The following is a 20613-nucleotide window of genomic DNA, read 5'->3' as shown; positions in this document are numbered from 1 at the left end:
CCATGGGGTGCCGTTACATGTCTACCCAAACACTTTTTTTTAACTGAGACATTTAATTTCCATTCAGCACAGACAATGATTCACATCAGTCCAAAAACATGTTGTTTTTTACTATAAACATGGAAATGTCAGTGCGAAGTTTGACAAAATAGTTTAAGCAGTTTTTAAAACACAAACGTGTAGAAATCTAGCATAAAAAATCCCAACAAAAACCATTTATCTTCACAAATGTGTCCCATCACTGAAGTCAAGGTGCCATTGAGACTTTCTAGTTCTTAAATGTCCGTTTGGGTTTTGTTTATGGGGTATTGAACCTGGAGAAGCTTATTTTCAAGTTTGGGTGCAACATGAATGCACAACAGGAGACCAGCAGCTACAGCATCTTAGGAAAATGTACACAAAAAAACACAATAAAAGATCCATGTCCTTACCTCCACATATGAGATGGGAAAAATTCCAATTTTATCTCCCAGCATTCCCTCTGCCCAGTTTTCATCTACTCTACGGATCACTGTCAGGATGTCATCCTAAATGTCCCAAACAGAGAAGGAACACGTGAGTGAAATACCAGAAAGGAACAATAAAGCAGTGCAAGGCTTAATGAAACCAAACAGCCTGCTGTAAGGCACAAACGGCACTCCTGAGATCTACAAAGTAGCTTTGTTTTTGCTTATGTGGCACATGAACTGATTACAGTACAGCAAAACATCAAAGTATGACCCAACAGCTGGACAGACACAACAGCTTAATCACTGTAGTTAAGCTGTGCCTCAGTGTACTTAACATTCATTCACTCCAGCCTAATTACAGGTGTTGATCCACAGGTCTGGCTGCTGTGGGCGCTGGTGTGTTTGACAGTTTAGGGACATAAGAGAATGAGGGTTTGGGAGACGGGCGCCACTGCAATGAAAAGATCATGTGGCAGTGAAGTTAGCAGCTCACCTTAGAGAATGGCAGACAGTCTTTGTCAGCCTCTTTGTCTTTAAGCTCAAAGTCGTACAGAGCTTTGCACTGGGGCGGGGGCTGCGGCAGAGGCTTGATGACCTGGACAAAGTTGGTGGGGAAAAATCCATGGGCTCCACCCATCTCTCCGTGGTACCAGTTTTCATCGACTTGTCGTCGCAGGATGATGATGTCACCCTTGCTGAATTTGAGGTCTCCTGGTTCCTTCCCATCATAGTTATATAGGGCTTTGGCACAAGGGAGCTGCGGTACACCCTGACCACAAAAGAGACAGCTTTGTCTTAGCTCCTTAACACTTTGCTTAAAAAAGGTCACCAGTTTTAAAATCACGGATACAGTGTGAGCTTCCAGACACCCAACGTTCTGCCCGTTCAACCGGCAGAGAAAGGTTTGTGTGTCGGCCTGAAAGCTTCATTCAGGGACAGAGGGGCAAGCAAGTGAGGGGAAGTAGCAGGAGAGAGCAGCATCAATGTCCTCTTTTCAGAGTGGGTGTCCATGAAAAAGGCTTTAGTCAAAAACGGCCCCCCCACCCTGCTGATCCCACTGCTGGTAGACGCAGTGATCAGAATCACAAACACACGCCCACTGATCTGCTCTCCAAATGCAACAGCAGAATCCGAACAGGGCAAAGAACGGGGAAACTTAGATCCTGAGTCAGAAAGCGGGCCGGACATTAAGGGGTTAAAAATCTGCAGTCCTGTTAAAGACCAATGAAGCGTTTAAAAGCTCAGAGGAGGAGAAAAGTACTGAACGAGCCGTGATGTTGAGCCGGGCTGACATTAACCTGCTGCAGAGAATCACTCCGTCTGAATCTCACAGCTCTCTGGCTCTGCCGGATACCAAAGACCCCCCCCCCCCCACCCCCACCCGATGAAACTGGGCCTCTTCTCAGAAAACAGGGATTTTGAGCCCACCAAAGCCCAGCAGGGAGTTCTGTGGTCAAAATGAAAGAGGACGATGTTGTTTTTTGTGTGAGCAGACAGAGCAGGTTCAAACTACACAAACAATGATGACGTTTAAATATGAAATGCGTGTCGAGTTCAAACTGTGACAGTTTTTAGTCCTTGGTATAAAAACAAACTTTATTTAAACACAAAAACAATCTGAAAGCTGTTGTGACCTTTAGACATCTTCTTATTGTGGATTAAGATAAAAAGTTTGTATCGATTGCATTGATTTAGCGAAAACATTATGGTCCCTGCAGTCAGTGACTGCTGCTGCGGGCCATAAAAATGATTCTCAGTTTCACTGAATATACATTGTAAAATGGGAGACTTTTTGAAGTAAACCTTTAACTTTATCTTTATACCACTATTACCAGGTAAATTCACTAGAAACAAAATTATTTTTTATTTGACAAAACATCAAAAACCAAAACGTCAGGTTTAACACACTCTTTTCACAGACAAAACGAACGTTAAATGGATTTAAATACAGTGGGGCCAAAAAGTATTCAGTCAGCCACCAATTGTTTAGGTTCTCCCACTTAAAAAGACGAGAGAGGCCTGTCATTTTCATCATAGGTAAACCTCAACTATGAGAGACAAAATGAGAAAAAACAGAAAATCCCATTGAGGGCAACAGCTGGTGTGTGCAATTACCCTTATATTGCTCATGATGCAATTTGACCAGAGCATTGAAGGGATTTTTGTGCTCTATTCCAAAGCACTGGATTATACAGGAATTACTCGTATGCCGCTACGCACATCAGCAGTTGTAGTTTCAAAGATTAGGCCAGATGGGGAGAATTGCACCAACAGCCAGATCTTAGTCATACTGCAAGAAATAGATTACAATAAAGTAATGCATATTCAGGCCACGTACACAGACAAAAACTTGACCAAAAACCTGATTGAAAATCTGTCATGTGAGATTGAGTGACAAACTTGTTTGCTTTCCACAACAACTGACCTTTACTAACTTTTCCTCCATTAGCAGTTGAAAACTTGTGGGTAATCAGACCAGACAGAAGCCTTTACCCCCTCAGTGAACATGCCAGACACAAGTCCCCTCCCACATGGGCACATCCAGAGTCTCAGCATGGGGTAGAGAATGAGCCAGGGGTAGGCTACTGCTGCCAAAAGCAGCCTGCGCTGGGGTTTTGCTCTGTCTGGCTTATATAGAGGGGACTGTCAGTCTTTCTGTGAGGCTCAAAACCTGGAGCTGTCAAACAGACAGGCAGCCATGGACATTCGCTGCACATCACATGGTCGCTGAAGATCTCGCCACCAGCATGGTGTTGAGGCATGAGCACACATACTAGTGGGGGTAAAAACCCTCATGTCATCTTGATTCCATTACAAATGCATTACTTTAATTGAATTCTAATGGTACTATAAATGGCACCAAGGGAGGTGTAGCGCTGTCTGGAAAAGATGCTCATTTGTTAGCACGTCAAAGAGGACCAGGACAAAAAAAAGGAGGAAAGAATTTCACAAATAATACAGTGCAATATATTGTTTCCAGCACTGTGTGTAGGCCATATGTTTGAAGTGTTATTCAATACGCTTCAAACATAATTTTGCTGCATAATTTGCATTTAGAGTTGATGGATGACTGAGCTCAGAAAAACAGGCTCATTTCAGACCATGAAACAGGTGGACTATGCATGGAGAGAATAAACATGGAATCAACGCAACAAGGTAACATAAAAATAAGAAGTCAATAAGATCAGATGATTTCTGAGTTGCAGAACAGTGCAACAGTGTTCTGTTTTATAACCATTGCGTGTCTATGAGAACTGGGGCAAGTGAGTGTGACATCACTGAGTGGAAAGGGCATCAACCAAATTGTGTTGATTTGGTCTGCATTTGTTTACGATACTGACACCGCTATAATGGAACCAGACAATGTCATTAAGCTGTGATTGGTCTAAAGTCAGTCTGAATTATGGTTTCTATAGCAACAACTCTCAAGTCAGCTTGCAAGAAGTCCACACCGCTACCACTTCTTTCTATTTCGGCTTTTCCCATCAGGGGTTGCCCCAGCGAAACAACCTCTCTTTCGAGGAAGAGTTGCATGGTTAAATTGGCAATGTTTTACGCTGGATGCCTTTCCTGATGCAACTCTCTCAATTTATCCGGGCTTGGGACCGGCACAGAAGCAGAGAAGGGAATCCACACCGCTACCACTTAAAGAGCCTAAAGCAAAATCTTGAGCTTTTAAGCGTATTACAATGATAATTCCTCACAAAACCCAACCCCAAAGTGGTATTTTGAAGTGGTATTCCTCTAAAAACCTGCTCTCTGAGCACCAGGCCCTACCAACCCATGAAACGGAGTGGGTTCTCACATTCTGACGTAGACCAATGAGAACAGCCCCTTCCAGGAAAAGTCTGCATAGCCAGCACCGCCTCCACGCTCACACACGTTTTCTCCTCAGGGTTAGCTGTATTTGGCCAAAATGCATTCATTTTCTATGCACAATGCCTTCGCCCACAAGTGGCAGAGATAGGCTCCAGCAGCCCCGTGACCCCGAAAGGGAATAAACGGAAGAAGATGAAAATGAATGAATGTTAAAAAATGGGTAGCAGAACTGACCAATAGAATGACTGAGTAACAGCTGTTTATTTCTCTATAGAAATCTATGGGACTTTGGTTTCTTCCTGTTTGGAATGCTGGGGGGATAGTCCCTCAATTCTGTTCTCATATACCAGGGGTGGACAATTATTTTGGCTGGCGGGCCACATAGGGTTCTAAAATTGGATAGAAGGGCCGGACCAGGAGACGATGCGTGGAGTGAGAAAAAAACAACATGGAATGTAGATGAAAACTTTTGGATTGAAAATGATATTTTAAAACAGAATGTTTTAGAGTTTTTTAGGTAAAAAACTTTTGTTCTCATTTAAGAGCCAGTTGCACCAAAGGCTTGATGTACCTCATGTAAAACTTAGAGAAATGCTGCGTTCATGTGGTGTTTGAATGATCGGAAGAATGAAAAAACAACAAATCTTCCAACACCACAAGGATGCTAGAGCGGGTCCCCAAACGGTTTCTTGTGAGGCCACAAGAACTCTTTTTCTTTGATCTTTCTTTTATTGTAAAGCCCTATAATAAAGTTTTATAAATTTATAATCCTTTTAATAAAATAAATAACACTATTTATGAAATAAAAAATGACCAAATAACTGGGATTTTCAAAGACAAAAGGTCAGGAAAAAATATACTGATACATTAAAAAGAAAAACATTAAATAGTGGATCCTCTGCCGTCATTTTCCTGCTGAGACTTTGAGGTCTGCAGCTCCTCACGCCTCACAGTTTGCACTAAAACTCAGCAGCTGTGTCCTGCATGTCTGTTTCTCATCCAGTACTAATGAAAAAAGCTTCCATGTCTTCTGCTGCAGCTATACATATATCTGTGTTACTTTTTCACCAGTACAGTTTCCTCGTTTATTGCAGGAGTTATGTTCTAAAAATAACCCGTGATCGGTGAAATCCACAGAGTCTGATTCCAGACGTTTATGGCAGTAAAACTCCTTACTGCCTAAATACACTTTTCTCACACAGACATGAACATTTTCACTCTTTTCTCTGGTTTAAATTCTCAAACCTTCATAGAAATGTGGTCCAGGATCTTAGAATGAAAACAAAGATCTGATTGATCACAGATTTCTGATCTGAAGAGCTCTGTGTTTCTGTACAGGAGACACAGAGGAGATTGATTGACAAGGTCTCCAGCCAATCAGGACACAGAACAGAGTACGCTGTTTAAAGAAAGCAGCATGATCACTCTGAAAGAACGAGCTAATCCGGGAAAGATGAACTGCTACATAGAAAGGAAAGACTGTCTTCTGTTCTGTTTGACAGAGACTTTAGAGGTTTTCCGATCGGGACACAGACTGCAGAAGGGGGAAGAAAATGTTACGTTTTGATCGTGTGGCCTGATTAAAAAAAATAAAAAACATGGGTCTCTGACATCGTTCAGTGGGCCGGACCAAACATGGAGGTGGGCTGGATGCAGCCCGCGGGGCGCACTTTGCCAGCCCTGTCATATACAGTCAGTGGTTAACACTTCAAACTTTGGTTTATTATGGGTGCTGTCGTTTTTTTCTGAGCCTTTTGAAGGAATCTGGAATCTCATCAAAAACAGCCATTTAGAATCCAAGCCTGTGATAAGGTTCAGGGACAGGACCAAGGCTAAGAACAACAATACCACCTGATAATTCTGTAAAGCTGAGTCAATTCCATCAGAATAAAGTCGGAAAAAAAGGTAATCATAAAACTCCACCAACTAACAGTATATTATCCAAACTAATCACTAACAAATACTAAAGTAAAAAGTCTGTCAGTCGAAGTGAATTATTTTGTGAACTTTAGAAAAGTTTGTTTCAAGCTGATGTTAAATAAATAAAAAAAGTCTTAATGCAGTCCACCAAAATGCTTTTTCAACACTGACATTTATTGAGGTTACTAGTGTTTTGTTTAAACAATTATGTATTTGTTTCTGAAAAAGTGCTTGTTTACTATTTAAATTGAATATTGACATCCAAGAACTAAAAACCGAGATGTTCCCACCAAACGTTCCTGAGCTGTGAAACATTTTGTTAGGCAGCAACGAGGCAATAAAACAGTCAGGTTAACCAAAGCCTTACTGTGCTTGTTCGTTTCCCTCACCACAGACCAAATGAGGTCCTACATATAAGTCTGTCGCCATTCAAACTGTCTGGAGGCCAGATGGAAGCACCAACTATAAGACCAACAGGAAGCTTTCAAAAGCCCTTGGAATCACCCGTGCTCTTCTTCCAGTTCCTCTTCAAAATCTTCATATTCTTTTAAGTCAGAAATGTCCATTTGAAAACAGATTTCTACAAAGTAATGTTAATGTAACAAAAATATGAAATGAAATATAATTGTTTGCATAATTATTCATCCTATTTTAAATTTAATGGTTTAATTCAATAGAAGTCTATTCAATTAGTGCCAATAGTCTCACAATCAGTTAAATGCAGATCACCTGAGAGGTGTGGGTGTGTCCCAAGTGACTGAGTTATAAAACACCAGTCTATGAAGGGTCCAGAGTGTGGTGGAGCGGTATTCCCGGCTACCAGGGTTGTGGAAAGGTACAAGTCAGGGGATGGATACAAAAACATTTCCAAGGCCTTGAAAATCCCCTGGAGTTCAGTGAAATCAATCATCAAGAAGTGGAATCAATATGGCAAATGTGTGAATCGCCTAGATCATGCCGCCCTCATAAACTGAGTGACTGTGCAAGTAGGAGACTTGTGAGAGATGCTACCAAGACCCCTACGACAACTTTGAAGGAGTTACAAGTTTCAGCTGCTGAGACCGGAGAGACTGTGCATTTAGTAGCTGCTGCCCAGGATCTTCACCGCTCAAAGCTTTAAGGGAGAAGGGCAATGAGAAAGCCACTGTTGAAGAAAATACTAGAGTTCACCAAAAGGTATGTGTGCAACTCCATGATCAAGTTGAAGAAGATTCTTTGGTCTGATGAGACCGAAATTGAGCTTTTTTAAATCCCATAGAGGATCTGTGGCTGGACTTGAAAAGTGCTGTTCATGCCCGGTATCCATGCGACCTGACAGAACATGAGCAGCTTTGCAAAGACGAATGGAGCTAAATTCCAGTGTGCAGATGATTGAGACTTCTCTACACAGACTGAGTGCTGTGATTGCAGCCAAAGCTGAATCTATTAGATACTGACTTTCATTTTGTATTTTTGTTTCATTGACATGACTTTCACATCGACATTCAAGGTTTTTTCTCTTTGATTTCAATAGATTACGGTCAATAGATTAGTCAAAAATACGTATGGTTACAGGCATATATCAAGTCATGAAACAGTGTGTGAAAGCATACCGACTATCACTGAAGACGTCAGGGGTAAAAACCCCTCCGCAATGAAATACAATCACGCACTGATGAACAGTTTTACATGTTTTACTTTAGCTTTTTTTTTTTTTTTTTTTTTTAGAATTAATTTTTGATATGTTGTTAATGTAGATCATTGGACACAACAAGTCACTGTTATGAGCCGGTCTGTAACAGCTACCTGATCAGTCCCTGCATGCGCGAAAATGTGTCCATTTCCACTAAAGCATTTAAAGTATGTTTTTGATAATATTAATAATACAAACTCTTAAAATGTTTATAATATTTTATTCAAAGCTGGAAAAAAAAAAGAAAACGTTTACGATCAGGATTCTTACAGTGCTTGTGCATAATTGGACTACACGGCTGGGTCTACTGATATTTACTGAGCATGTGCCCATGTTTTCTTCTTCTGTTTGGGTTAACAGCTGTTTACTCCCAAGTGAAGTGTACGAGGATGCCGCCACTTACTGAAACTTTATTAACTCGGTTAACAAAGACACATTATTAATGGTTCATTTGTTGTTGCCAAGCGACAACAAAACACTACTGGAGAATAGGCCTGCACAATATACCGCAAATTTATCGTTATCGCAATATCCAGCTCTGCAATATGCATATCGCAAAAGATGGCGAATATCGCAATAAATCGCAAACCCAAAATGTGTTAAAACAATCTTCTAGCAGCTTGAAGCATTTAACGAATCAGATAAATCCCTTTATGCTTTGACCAATCAGATGGACGCCTTCCCATTGTTGACCAATCAGATGGAGTCCTGTTATCTTAGATGTTTGTCCCCCATGTCGACGAAGGTCATTTGGAGTATAATTTTTAAACTGTTGCAATGAAATGGGAATGATGTTTTTGTTTATTTTTCTATTTGTTTATTTACCGCAAATTTATCGTTATCGCAATATTGGTCACTAATATCGCATATCTCAAGTTTTCCTCATATCGTGCAGCCCTACTGGAGAAGCAACTGGAGATGTCATTACTATAGATGTTTTTCTTTTTTAAATCTACGGTAACAGGTCAAATCCTCCATTGTGGGATCATCAAGTCCTAGTCTATTCTATTTAGGTTTAATAAATTAACCTCAGTACACATTCAAACTTTGTTAAATAGCTGCGGTTGAATTCACGTGATTGTTTACAAGGTTTCTCAGGACTGCACAGAGCGGCATTTTAGCATTCAAAAAACCGCCTCCGCCAGCTCACACACCATTCAAAAGCAGCTCCTGTGCTCAGAGACGCAGTTCTCCTGAGAGACGCAGTTCTCCTGAGAGACGCAGTTCTCCTGAGAGACACAGTTCTCCTGAGAGACACAGTTCTCCTGAGAGACACAGTTCTCCTGAGAGACACAGTTCTCCTGAGAGACACAGTTCTCCTGAGTCCAGCAGCTGGTTCACGCAGCGCAGCCGGGCAGACTGCGGTCCGAAGCCTCCTCCAGAGAGCAAACCGTAACAACAAAGCACCCTGCCCTGCCCGCAAACAGGAAGCTACGAGTCTACGAAGCATGTCTCTGAGCAGAGAAGCCAGCCAGTCCTGTTCGCGCTCCAAAGCGTTCTCTGGAGCGCCACACCATCTACGCATGACGTAAACCAGCCCAGTAGTGACCCACGATCGGAATAAACTGTTTATATGCACCAAAATCGGATCAATAATCGGCATAAGCCACCTATCAGAAGGAAATTTCGATCCGAATGAGTCTGATTGGGGCAGAGTATTCCGAACGGTGTGTTTACATGACACATTTTTATTCGGATCAGGCGTTTATTCCATTTTCTCCATGTAAACGCAGCTAATGTTTAGGCAGAGATGCTAATGTTTCATGACTCGATATAGGAGCCTGCAACCCATTGACGTACAGTAATTATCGGGAAATTTTGTGTTCAAGACAAAAAAAAGTCGTTTTCACCCCAGACATATTAAATGCAAAGCCAAATGTATTCATATATTTTTGACTATGAGCACAGTGACTCATAACACCTGATAAGAAATCTGACAGCTGACTACACCCGTTTGAAGTATTCCAGTCGATACTGTTCAAAACGCTTCATCATTTAGTCTAAAGTGGAATGTAAACATTACTGCTTGTTCAGCCTCTTATTTTCTTCCCTTTGTTTTACAAAGGCACCGGGGCACTGACAGACCGATGCCTCTTTCACTGTGAACTATTTATGTTTTATTAGTTAAATAAAAATATATAAAATAAGTGGTTAATGCATGAACATCACTTTTATATAGATAGATTAACATATACATTATCATTAAATGACAAACTCTGATCATATTTTGTTAAAAACTGTTAAAACACTGATCTAAAAGGTAATAATAGATGAAATCATTCTGAAGCTGAGTCTGCATAAAAACACTATTTTAAATCAGCTTTGATAATCAAGTCTTATTTACTGAGTCATCTCAATAATCTGGGTTAGGTCTGTGAAAGGTGGAGCATGTAGTAAAGTATTGTGTCCAAGATGGAGAGGGATTAGTCCACAAATGTCACACTATCAACGTATTGAGTGTTAGTCACTACAAGCTGAATACTAAGCATTTCCTCTCATTACTGTGCCAGAGAAAGTATCTGCACCCCTTTGTCCCATTTAGTTATTTAGGGTAAGCCCCCCGCTTCACTGGGCTTCAGCTGATCTCATGAGGAACAGGACAATTATTAACTACTTGGAATGATTGACCCCAAATTTAACCTAATCTAGTGAAAGACACATTTTCTCTGCTAAATGTAAAAGATTTGTAACATTCTGGCTTTGGTTCAATTGGGACCTTGTGCTTAAGACTCATGGGCAGCTAAGGGACATTTGCTTGTCCTGGCTGGAATTTAGACGGCTCTACGGTGAACAAACAACTTCAGGCTATAAACACAGACCTCGCAAAGACCCAAGGGACAAACACTGCATCTGTGCTGTGACTCTTACTGTATTTGTGTTGCTGCCTTCTTCCCCGCTCAGATGCAACATGGACCTGTTAGCACTATGCGAGGATTCGGGTAAAAGCAAAACTCAGTAGTTCCTTGTTTTTCTCCAAAAGGTGAAGACTTTTGGCCTGATGTTTACTTCAGAGTGACATGATCTTCAAACCTTTAAAAGTTAAAAAAGTCAGGATGGCTCACAGAAGCACATCCATTATTTATTGTGCTCTGCACCTTCCACTGATCAAAACAACCAACACTGCAGTAGATTTCCCCCCTCCCCTGGACATTATAAATATCCCAGTGCTGACCCACACAAAACAGAAAGGGAAGCTGAGGTAAAAATGCAGCTGTGTTTTTGTAGGGCTGAACTCTGCCATGAGGATCTTAAACTCGGCCAGAGCAGTTCTAACAAACATGGCTCTGGTTCAGTACAGAGGCCAAAGTCACAGAGAAGCAGGTGTGGAACACAAAGTACAAAGTGGTGTGTGATCAGACCACTGGAAGAGGTACTAGAGAGTAATTCTCCAGTCAGCGATAGAGGCAGGATGTGAATGCAGAAAGCACATTATGGCTAAAAGCCAAAGCGAGCCCGCTCTTTGTCAATACTCTCTCTTTGTAGTTCCTTTGAATAATTAATCACTAGCTGTCAGCAACTGACCCCACACACGAGAACAACGTACTGCAGGAAACTCCTTTACCAATTCAGACCAGAAATAATCTGCAACACTTTCAAAAAGTTGAATTTTCAGGTCAAATCACAGAAAAAAAATCAGCATGTTACAGTGATACTCTTTGATAAAACTTGCATGTTTAGGTGAAAGCAATGGTTGTCAGATATTCAGAAAAGGTCACATCAAGATCAGTTCTAAGTATTTTACGCCTAAAGCGAGTCATGTAGAAGATGGACATCCCTGCACAGATCACACAGTTTGTGGATCAAAAGAAACTACTTTTTTTTGCTAAATGTATGGCAGAGAATTGAACTGGAGCGGTGGTGAAACGCCTTAGGGAAGAGACCTGAACCCTTAAGCTACCAACCCACCAATCACAAGCAAGGTTAGAAGTCAAACTGCTCTGCGAGGTCCAAGCAGGAAATTCTCTCAAACATTTCATAAAACAGAAGTTACAAACATTTTAAATAACAAAAATAACTGCAATGCTTAAGTGCAAATGAGTGTTGCTGATCAACAAACATGATGTCTGCTGGACCACACACATAAAACCGCTGTTAGAGAAAGGCTTCTGTCGCGCCCACAGGTGTGATGGGACATGGATGCCTCCTTTACCACGCTGAGGGAGGCGGTCTCCATTCAAGTGACATGAATGACGGGACCATGGAGGGTGGGGGCAGGTCATTAACAAATGTGGAATTTTAGTTAGAGACCACCCAAAGAGACGTGGTAAAACCACCACAAAAACAACACAATGAGACAGTAGCAGTGTTGGTTACACACTTTAATGGGATCTCCAGTTCACCACTCCACAATGTTTTTAAAAGACAGAGTCCTGTAACCGGACTGCTGCAGCCCAGTCTGTCAGGGGGGGTCCCCTGCAGCTCCCCTCTGCCCACAACACTATAGTCCTGATTCATACTCAGCGTTTAGCCAGCATTTATCTGTGCTTAAAATGACAGATTTAAGTACCTGACAATACAAAAGAGGCAACTGTACACAAGGGAGTGAGGCAAGACTGGACAGGCCCAATGTCTGGAAACTGACCGACAACTGTTTCCACAAAGATAAAACACCTCTGCATGCCTGGGAACAGACACCCAACAAAAGTCTGCCCTTTTTGCATCTGAACTGGAAATCTCAAGAGTCCAAAAAGACAAACACAGGACCGAACCCTCTCCAGAAAGCAGCACTGATAGGACCAGGTGTCGGGGGTTCTTAAGTGAACTTACATTTTCTTTTTCCAAAAACATGGGGACGGTCAGACACGCACATGACAACAGTTCAAGGTTTGAGTAAGGATGTACTCAAACCAGTACCATTTGGTACCGTACCACGTCACCAATTTTTACCGGACCGATACGTTTCAGAACTCAATGGTAGTGTTAATGGTGCTGGCGTAGGGGTGTAGCAACTAAAAACCACAGAGACGCTAAAATGATGAGACAAAATGCTGCCTGGTTCACAGGTTCAGCAGCCTGCAGCTGCTCTTGAATAAGTGTTAAAGTAGCAAATCTGAAACACACAGTGTGGACCTCTGTCAGATCTTACGGTGGTATGCTTCTTTTTCCTCCCTCTTCTCTTTAGACCACAAAAGTCACATGGAAAAGGTTTAAATGGCACAATTTGTAAGACCAAGATTTTAAAATTGAAAACAATTTTTAGTGCTTTGTAATGCCTTATTTCCAAATTCAAAGCTTTCAAGACTTATTAAGACCCCCGCAGGAACCCTGTGAAATTAAACCTAAAAGGTATGCAGTACAAATGCAATGATTCACTTTCCCTACGATTTGGTTTAATGTTGTAACATATGGTTTGGTTTTAAACCAGAGAATTGTGGCATCTCTGCTGAAAGCAGGTCTTTTTTTGGCTACAAAGGCAGAGCTTTTAAGTTGAAGTTCTTAGTTGAAGTTGAAGGTGAGAGCTTTTCAAAGTTCTCACCTTTTAAAAGCCCCTTAAAGATACTATTAGCAATATTTACAGTGGTTGTGCTGAGAGCCACTAAAAAGTTACTCCTGGTCTGGAATGGATGTGCACCATAGGCTTAGAGTTGTGACGGTGTGGGATTTTTGATCACCGCGTTGATGAACCAGCAGGGGGCGGAGTGTCGCGGTTAAACGTTTTTAGGAGTTTTTCCTCACCACGAAGGGGGGTCTAAGGGCAGGAATGTCCAGTTTAGTTTAGTCAGATTAGTTACTTCAATTTAGGATTTTCCTATTGAATTCTATGTATTCATGATCCTTTTGATTTTATGTTTCACTTTTTCAATTACCGAAACAAAGCCTATTGAGACGACTGTTGTTGTGAATTTGGGCTAAACAAATAAAATTGAATTGAATCATCCCAATTTCTGATTAAGAGAAAAAAATAGAAAAATCCAATAAGACAACAAGAAGGGAAACAGCACACGAGCCGCAGGTTTACCCAGAGTTTAGTTTCCTGTGAAGGAATGTCAGCAGTCAGCTGTAAGAGGAGGACAGGGAGCTCTGCTGACTTGGTGTCCAATAAACTAATCTCATTAGATCTTTAAGCAATTCCAACCTGGATTTAGATGGCCAGAAAGGAGGAGGTGGTTGGAGGATAAATGGGGGAAATAAAATACAGCTTTTGCTGCTGGCTCTAAAGTTTCTGCATGACTGTCCATAAGGTCAACGCTACTCTGCAAACATTCATGGGAAATCCAGGAGGCTTTTCTGCTGGGAGAGCAGAGGATAGTCCTGAAAACAGTGAGTCCGCCTGTGCCAGCATGAGGGGGTAATGACGGGGTTCTGCCGTGCACCAGAGGTCAGACACAGGAAAGACTTCAACAAAAACATTATGTCATCAAAGAGGCCAGCATTACTCACCGACCTCAGAAGAGGGACATCCACAGGAATTTCCACAAAATATGCCCACATGAGCAGCACAAATTCCAGGTTTTGTTTTACAAGGAACAAAAAGACGTAAATCCACTTTTATTGTTTTTCTAAAACTAAGATGGAAAACAAAAAACATCGTCAGGGACGTTTCAACGTTAAGTCAGTGTATAGATGCAACCAGAGGTCCTGCTGTGCATTGGGCGTGACGCGACAGTCTAGCAGCAGCAAAGAATTCACATCAACCAATCAGGGACTCGGCTTTGACCCAAGACGTGATGATGTAATCAATGCATGGAGTCCAAAACCAACGTGGATGAGATTCTGTTCGTTTTCGTCTAGAACTTTACTTGTTCATCAACACAATAATAAAAAGTTCCTCTAATTTCATGTCAGTGGTTTCCTCCTCAGGCTAAGACAGCAGCTCATCAAACTGGGTCACAGACAGAACCGCTGAAAGCTCCTGCAGGAGATGCTGGAGCTCACCGTACGGAGAGACTCTGAGTGATGTCATGAACGCATGGAGACGTGGTTACCCATGCTTTGTGGAGAATAAACTAACCTGATGTCTCAACATCATCTGTGTCTTCCATACATTGACTGTAAATCAAATATCCAGTCAAAGCTTCCTGTAGTGATGGCACTAAAAACCTCAGACGGTAGCTCCTCCCACATGCGTCTGGAGAGTCAAGTTTTTGAACACTTTTTTTTTTTTTGAAGACATTTTTTGGACAAGCATCAAAACAGAGGACGCAGGCCCAAATTCACTGTGTTAATGGCGTTCCATGTGAACGCAGCATAAGGCAAGGACCTGACCGTATTGGGGTGTATTAGGAGGTACTACCAAGTACTACCAAGTACGACCAGTGATGCATTCTGCTTCCTCGCTTCAGTTGACATGACGTTAATGAGAAACACTGATAGAGGAAACAGGCCTCACTTGATAAAGCACCTTTACATAACAAAGAAAAAGTGGTTCTTCTGTCAATCAGTCATCAGTAAAGAGACATTGTCCTTAATTGATTCCCAAAAGGTTAGAAGAGAATGGTGTCCCATCACGCACACACCAACAGACACACACCAGCAGACTAACAGCAACCTAAACTCTGAATCCCCCGTCAACATGTAAAATAGAAAAAGATCATCAAAGAACATCTATTTTTGTTCTGAGCCGTTTCCAGCTCAACTCTCCAGAGAACCAGGATGAAAACTGAAGACATCCACAGAAACCTCTTTTCCCTTCTCAGTCGGCTGTGACCCCTGCCCACTGTGACTACTGAACCCCGACCTTTGACTTCCCCACAGCTCAAATGGCTTTACTCACTCTCAAACACAATACCACCAATAATCTGCTTTCAATCTGCGGGAACAAAATACCGCGTCAGATCCGGAGGTGAATCACAGACGATGGTACAGTCCAGTCCAACCTTCCAGTCTCCTGAAAGGAAAACCAGGATGCTGCAACTCTGAGACCACAGGGGAGGAGTCAACACCACCGTCTGAATCAACACTTCCTACAGTTTGCACGCACAGACACCCACAGTCAGGAGGATCAGAGGCTTCTCGGAACAAAACCCTGTTGTGCATCAGTCAGACAGCCCCCATGGCTCTGCCCTCTCAGCCATTATCTGGATGAACAAGAATCAGAGGTGGAGCATCAGAGCAGCAGCTTCTAGCTTTCAGGGACAGATGAGGAACAAAACAGAACTGGGACTGAGGGTGTCACCCAGGAGCAGCAAAGCGTCCAGTTCACATGGAGCTCTGATCTGAGATCAGGCGCGGCGGTGTCCTGTGGGAGCTTTGATCTTTGCCTTTTGTGTTCAAAAAATGTCCCGCCTTTCCTGTCCTGTCTGTCATCAGCAGAGTACCTTGAGACAGCGGAGTGGACCTGATAGAACCGAGTTGGTGTCCTGGCTGCAGAGCCAGTTATTAAAATAACTGGGAAAACAAAAACTAACAAGTTAAGGACTTATGTAACGCCCTGAATGCATGCATGAATGAGCAGTTCCCCTCCACACACTGAAGAATCAGCATGACAGGTGAAACTGAAGACGTTTCTAGGGACATTTTTCCAACCCACTGACAAACATCCCTTCAGGAAAGGGGAAATTCCAAGCAGCTTTCAAATAAGCAAGCATCATGGGAAGTGATACTTTTGCAAACGAGGTGGGTCTCCAGCAACCATTTACAGCCAGGCCTCTGATCTTCATACCTGCAGATACATTATCAGCGCTTTGACATTCCAGAGGTTCTACATAAGTCCCTGACATCTTTTCATCTACCCAATCCTCCCATCATGCAGGGCAAAACCGCTCAGAGGGGCCCGCCGCGCTTCTGCTCCCTCCCTGCTCTCACTCTTTGGAAGCATCTAGGTTATGACATACAAAAATGTATTGTCATCGCAAGTACGCCTGTGCAATACAATAATACTTTATCCACCTTTGTCATGGTAGAGAGAACACGTCAATGTAAGGGGGGGGGTTATTTAATATAGCACAAGGGTTAACATGCAGTCCGACCCCAAAGGAGATAAAAAAGTAACTGGGCAGTTTTTTCAAAACAGCCCCACTTTCTGCCTCCTCTGCTAAGCATCTGTGCCAAACTGTAGAAGCTTTTCATCGTCATAGACAGTGAGGAAGAACCCTTGGAACGGTGGAAGCTCCAATAATTTATATTCCCATACAAGGAAGTACACTCTAGTACCAAAAGTATTGGCTCGTCCATCCAAATGATCAGAATCAGGTGTCCCAATCTCTTGGTCTGACCACAGGTGCATAAAATGAAGCCCTCAGTCATGCAGACTGTTTTACAAACATTTGTAAAAGAATGTTCTGCTCTCAGGAGCTCAGTGAATTCCAGCGTGGAACTGTCATAGGACGCCATCTGTACCACAAATCTAGTGGTGAAATGTCCTCTCTCCTAAATATTCCACAGTCAACCATCAGCTCTATCAGAACAACATGGAAGAGTTTGGAAACAACAGCAACTCAGACTTGAAGTGGTAGACCACGTAACCTGACAGAGAGGTCAGAGGATGCTGAAACTCATAGTGCTGCAAATACTACAGAGCTCCAAACTTCCTGTGACTTTCAGATTAAAAGTCCAGCATGCAGAGAGCTTCATGGAATGGGTTTTTATGGCCGAGCAGCTGCATCCAAGGCACACATCAGTGCAATGCAAAGCGCCGGATGCAGTGGTGTAGAGCCCGCCACGCTGCCCTGGTGCTATCCTATGGGGTCCAGATGACCCCCCCCTTCCATTGACGTGTTCTCCCTACCATGACACAGGTGGATAAAGGTGGAAAGATTTCATGTAATCCATGGACACTTCAATTGGTAGTTGACGATGTTTGCACCCCCCCCCCCCCAATTATCATCGGGATAGACCATGATATTGGGGGGGGCTTTTTCCCATAGCATTATTTTATCTGCTCTTGATTCACAACAATTGTGTGTGTGTGTGTGTGGGGGGGGGGGGGGGGGGGGGACGTAGAAATGCAATTTTAATCTCAATTTTCTTCATAAATGTCCTCTCAGAATATATAACAAGAACATGTTAAACACACCAACACACAATTTCATATGAAGTGTGTCTTTAAACAAAAAAGTTGACGTAAAATGGAAACGATATATTAGTTGTTTTTTGATTTGCCTTCAGTTCATGTATCATAAGTAATATTGACATCACAATACTGAAAACAAACATCGCACTTTGCAAGAGTTCCTCATGTTGTGCAGCCCTTAGTGTACATGCAACATCAGGTGTAAACATGTACGTTTAAGTGTTTGCTTTATTTCCCTTAACTATGTTGTAACATATTACACCGCCTCAAAACGACTTTTTCTTTGTTTGTCATAACTACAAAACAAAAATCCCAGAAAATAGGGTATGTTTCTGTCAACTCATCATGTTTTCTAAGTCAAAATGTGAGTTTTTCCCTTTTCTCTGAATGACTTTACAAGGTTGCCTAGCATTAGCAGATAAAAGCGGCCTGCAGTCCCACTGACTGACAGGCAAACCATGAAAAACCCTACAGGCTTTATTATCTGACAATAGCTGCAATTAAAAGCTAATCAGGACTGCGTCTGCTGTTGACACAGACAAGAATTACTTGGCAGCTAAATCACAGACTGCTGTAAATCTCTGCTTATGGTAGAGCAGGGCTCCTCGTCAGCTGGCTGGCTTTAGCCCCCTCCCCTGAAAATGCACAAAGATCATAGAGCAGACATGTTGTTTTTAATTCAAAATGCAAATTTTCTCTCGACTTGTTTCAGATTGAATCTAACAATGGGGAACAGCTCAGAAATCAGCTCATGTGTGGCATGCTCACCCTAACAGCTGTGCTCTTAGCCTGAGCGCGCTGGGTTGGCGCTCCCGGGCCGTTCTGGTCCTTGGTCCCGGCTCCCTGTGCTCTGGCCGTGGCTCCAGGTGTACCGTTTGTGCAGACAGCAGGTCCGGCGCCGGCCTTCCGCGGCCTCTGCTTGATGCCGTCTAACAGGCGCACGAGCAGGATGTTGCTCGGTAGATCGTCCACCGCACACTCCACCAGCGTCCGACACTCCGGACAGCGGAGCTCCCCGCGGGAACTCAGGATGCCTTGGAGACATCTTCGGCAGAAGGTGTGCTGACAGGGCAGAACCTTGGCGGAGGCGTCAAGCCGCTCCAGACAAACGGGGCACTCCAGCAAATCCAGCAACACAGACTCGTCCATCCTCTGGCGTCACTTCAGACGGTCATGACGGGGGCTTTTGCTCTGACGCAGCTCAAGCAGCATCACGTCACTCCCATGCCTGGACTATTGCCATGGCTGCTCCATCCTGCATACAAAGGTCAAAGAGCATCAGGAGGACATGTGGAGAAAGTCTGGGACTGTTCTGGATGATCACAAAAAACATTTACACATCACCTAAAGGTATATCAAGGGAATGTCTAGCGTTACTTTAAAAAGACAAACTTTTTAAAGTCTGTAGATAGTGAGAAAACGTGGAAGAATTTCCTCCCATTTGGGCCGAAAACTGCCCTCAACAGCTAATGGCTTTTCTGGTGGAAGCGCCGCCGTCATGATGATGTCACAGGAATGAAAATCAAGTTTGTTCTCAATGCGACACTGACAGACAGACAGACAGCACTCACGGGATTACGCAACACTTTACGATATAATTAAAACTTCTACTTTGCCCGAAGGTCTGACAACCACACTCGCAACCGACTCAAAGTTTAAACATCGACGGTTAAAAACACGCGTTACTTGAACGTTACAAGCCTTTAAATGAATAATTACGTTGTTTTTAAAACAAAAGCGATGGAACGACTCGAACAGGGAACATTTCATCCCAGTTCAGACTAACTCACTAAATGCAGCTCCGCTCTTCTGGTTCTGCCGTCGCTTCAATGTTTTCTCCTGCCTTAAGTTCCAGCTAACGAGTTAGCGTCCTGCCCGAACTTACAACCACTTCTTAACTGAAGCTGAACCCGACAAGAACCGCCATTCGGCCGAGAGAGTTCCCGTTTAGCAACTCGAGGCCAAAACCTACCAGAGAGGAGACGTGGGTGAATTCTACGATGAAAAGGAGCGTGGAAGCAGCGGGAGCGCCATGCTAGTCCTCCCGTTCTGCTCGAGCGCTGCTGCTGCTGCTGGACCGAGAGGAGGGGAGGGGGTGAGGGGGAGGGACGAGCGCTTCAAGGGCTGCTGGGAAATCCGGAAACGAGCGCTGCTGCTGCTGCTGCTGCTGCTGCTGCTGCTGCTGCTGCTGCTGCTGCTGCTGCTGCTGCTGCTGCTGCTGCTGCTGCTGCTGCTGCTGCTGCTGCTGCTGCTGCTGCTGCTGCTGCTGCTGCTGCTGCTGCTGCTGCTGCATGACCCAGAGGAGGGGATTTATATCTAACATTGAATTGAAAAAAAAGTTCTTCTTCACAAACAAAGTCAAAGAAATCTCATGAAACTAATACACAGATCTGATCCAGCAAAGCATTACTGATCTAATTTTAAAGCTGACTTAAAAACCAGTTTTACTTTCTGCTCTCATTTCTGTTCTGTGAATTCACAAACAAATTATGGAAAAACAGCCAAAAATTAATCACTGACTCTATTTTTACTGATTTTTAACTTTATTCTAAAAACACAACATATTGTTTTCATAGTTTTGAACACAAACACCGTGATGCTTTCTTTTTTATATACATGTTACTATTCATGACTAAATTTCATATTCACCAAAGTAAATTTGCTAATAAAAAACCTGATCCATTAATGTGAGGTTTCACCTCTGAGAATTTACAATTATTTATACCATGGAGCCGGGTGAATACTCGATTCTTATTGGCTGCTGGGTGTGCATTAAAAAGTGATATACCACAGGATAACCG

At 42.8% G+C, this 20613-nt stretch overlaps 1 protein-coding gene across 1 annotated transcript in view; it reads right to left on the bottom strand.

Moving 5' to 3' along the window:
* sh3rf1 (SH3 domain containing ring finger 1) overlaps positions 1-20038 on the bottom strand; it is a 33464-nt gene extending 13426 nt beyond the window's left edge. The window contains exons 1-4 of the mRNA XM_011472862.2: positions 19785-20038; positions 18581-19067; positions 943-1218; positions 432-527 (exon numbers count right to left, since the gene is read on the bottom strand). Coding sequence (XP_011471164.1) covers positions 432-527; positions 943-1218; positions 18581-18961 — 753 coding nt within the window. The 5' untranslated portion in view covers positions 18962-19067; positions 19785-20038. The remainder of the gene's footprint in view (positions 1-431; positions 528-942; positions 1219-18580; positions 19068-19784) is intronic.
* Between the last annotated feature and the right edge of the window lie 575 nt (positions 20039-20613).

The sequence above is a fragment of the Oryzias latipes genome, chromosome 4 (assembly GCF_002234675.1).
Source record: "Oryzias latipes chromosome 4, ASM223467v1".
NCBI classification, from domain to species: Eukaryota; Metazoa; Chordata; class Actinopteri; order Beloniformes; family Adrianichthyidae; genus Oryzias; species Oryzias latipes.
This window is presented reverse-complemented; position numbering and strand designations above follow the sequence as displayed.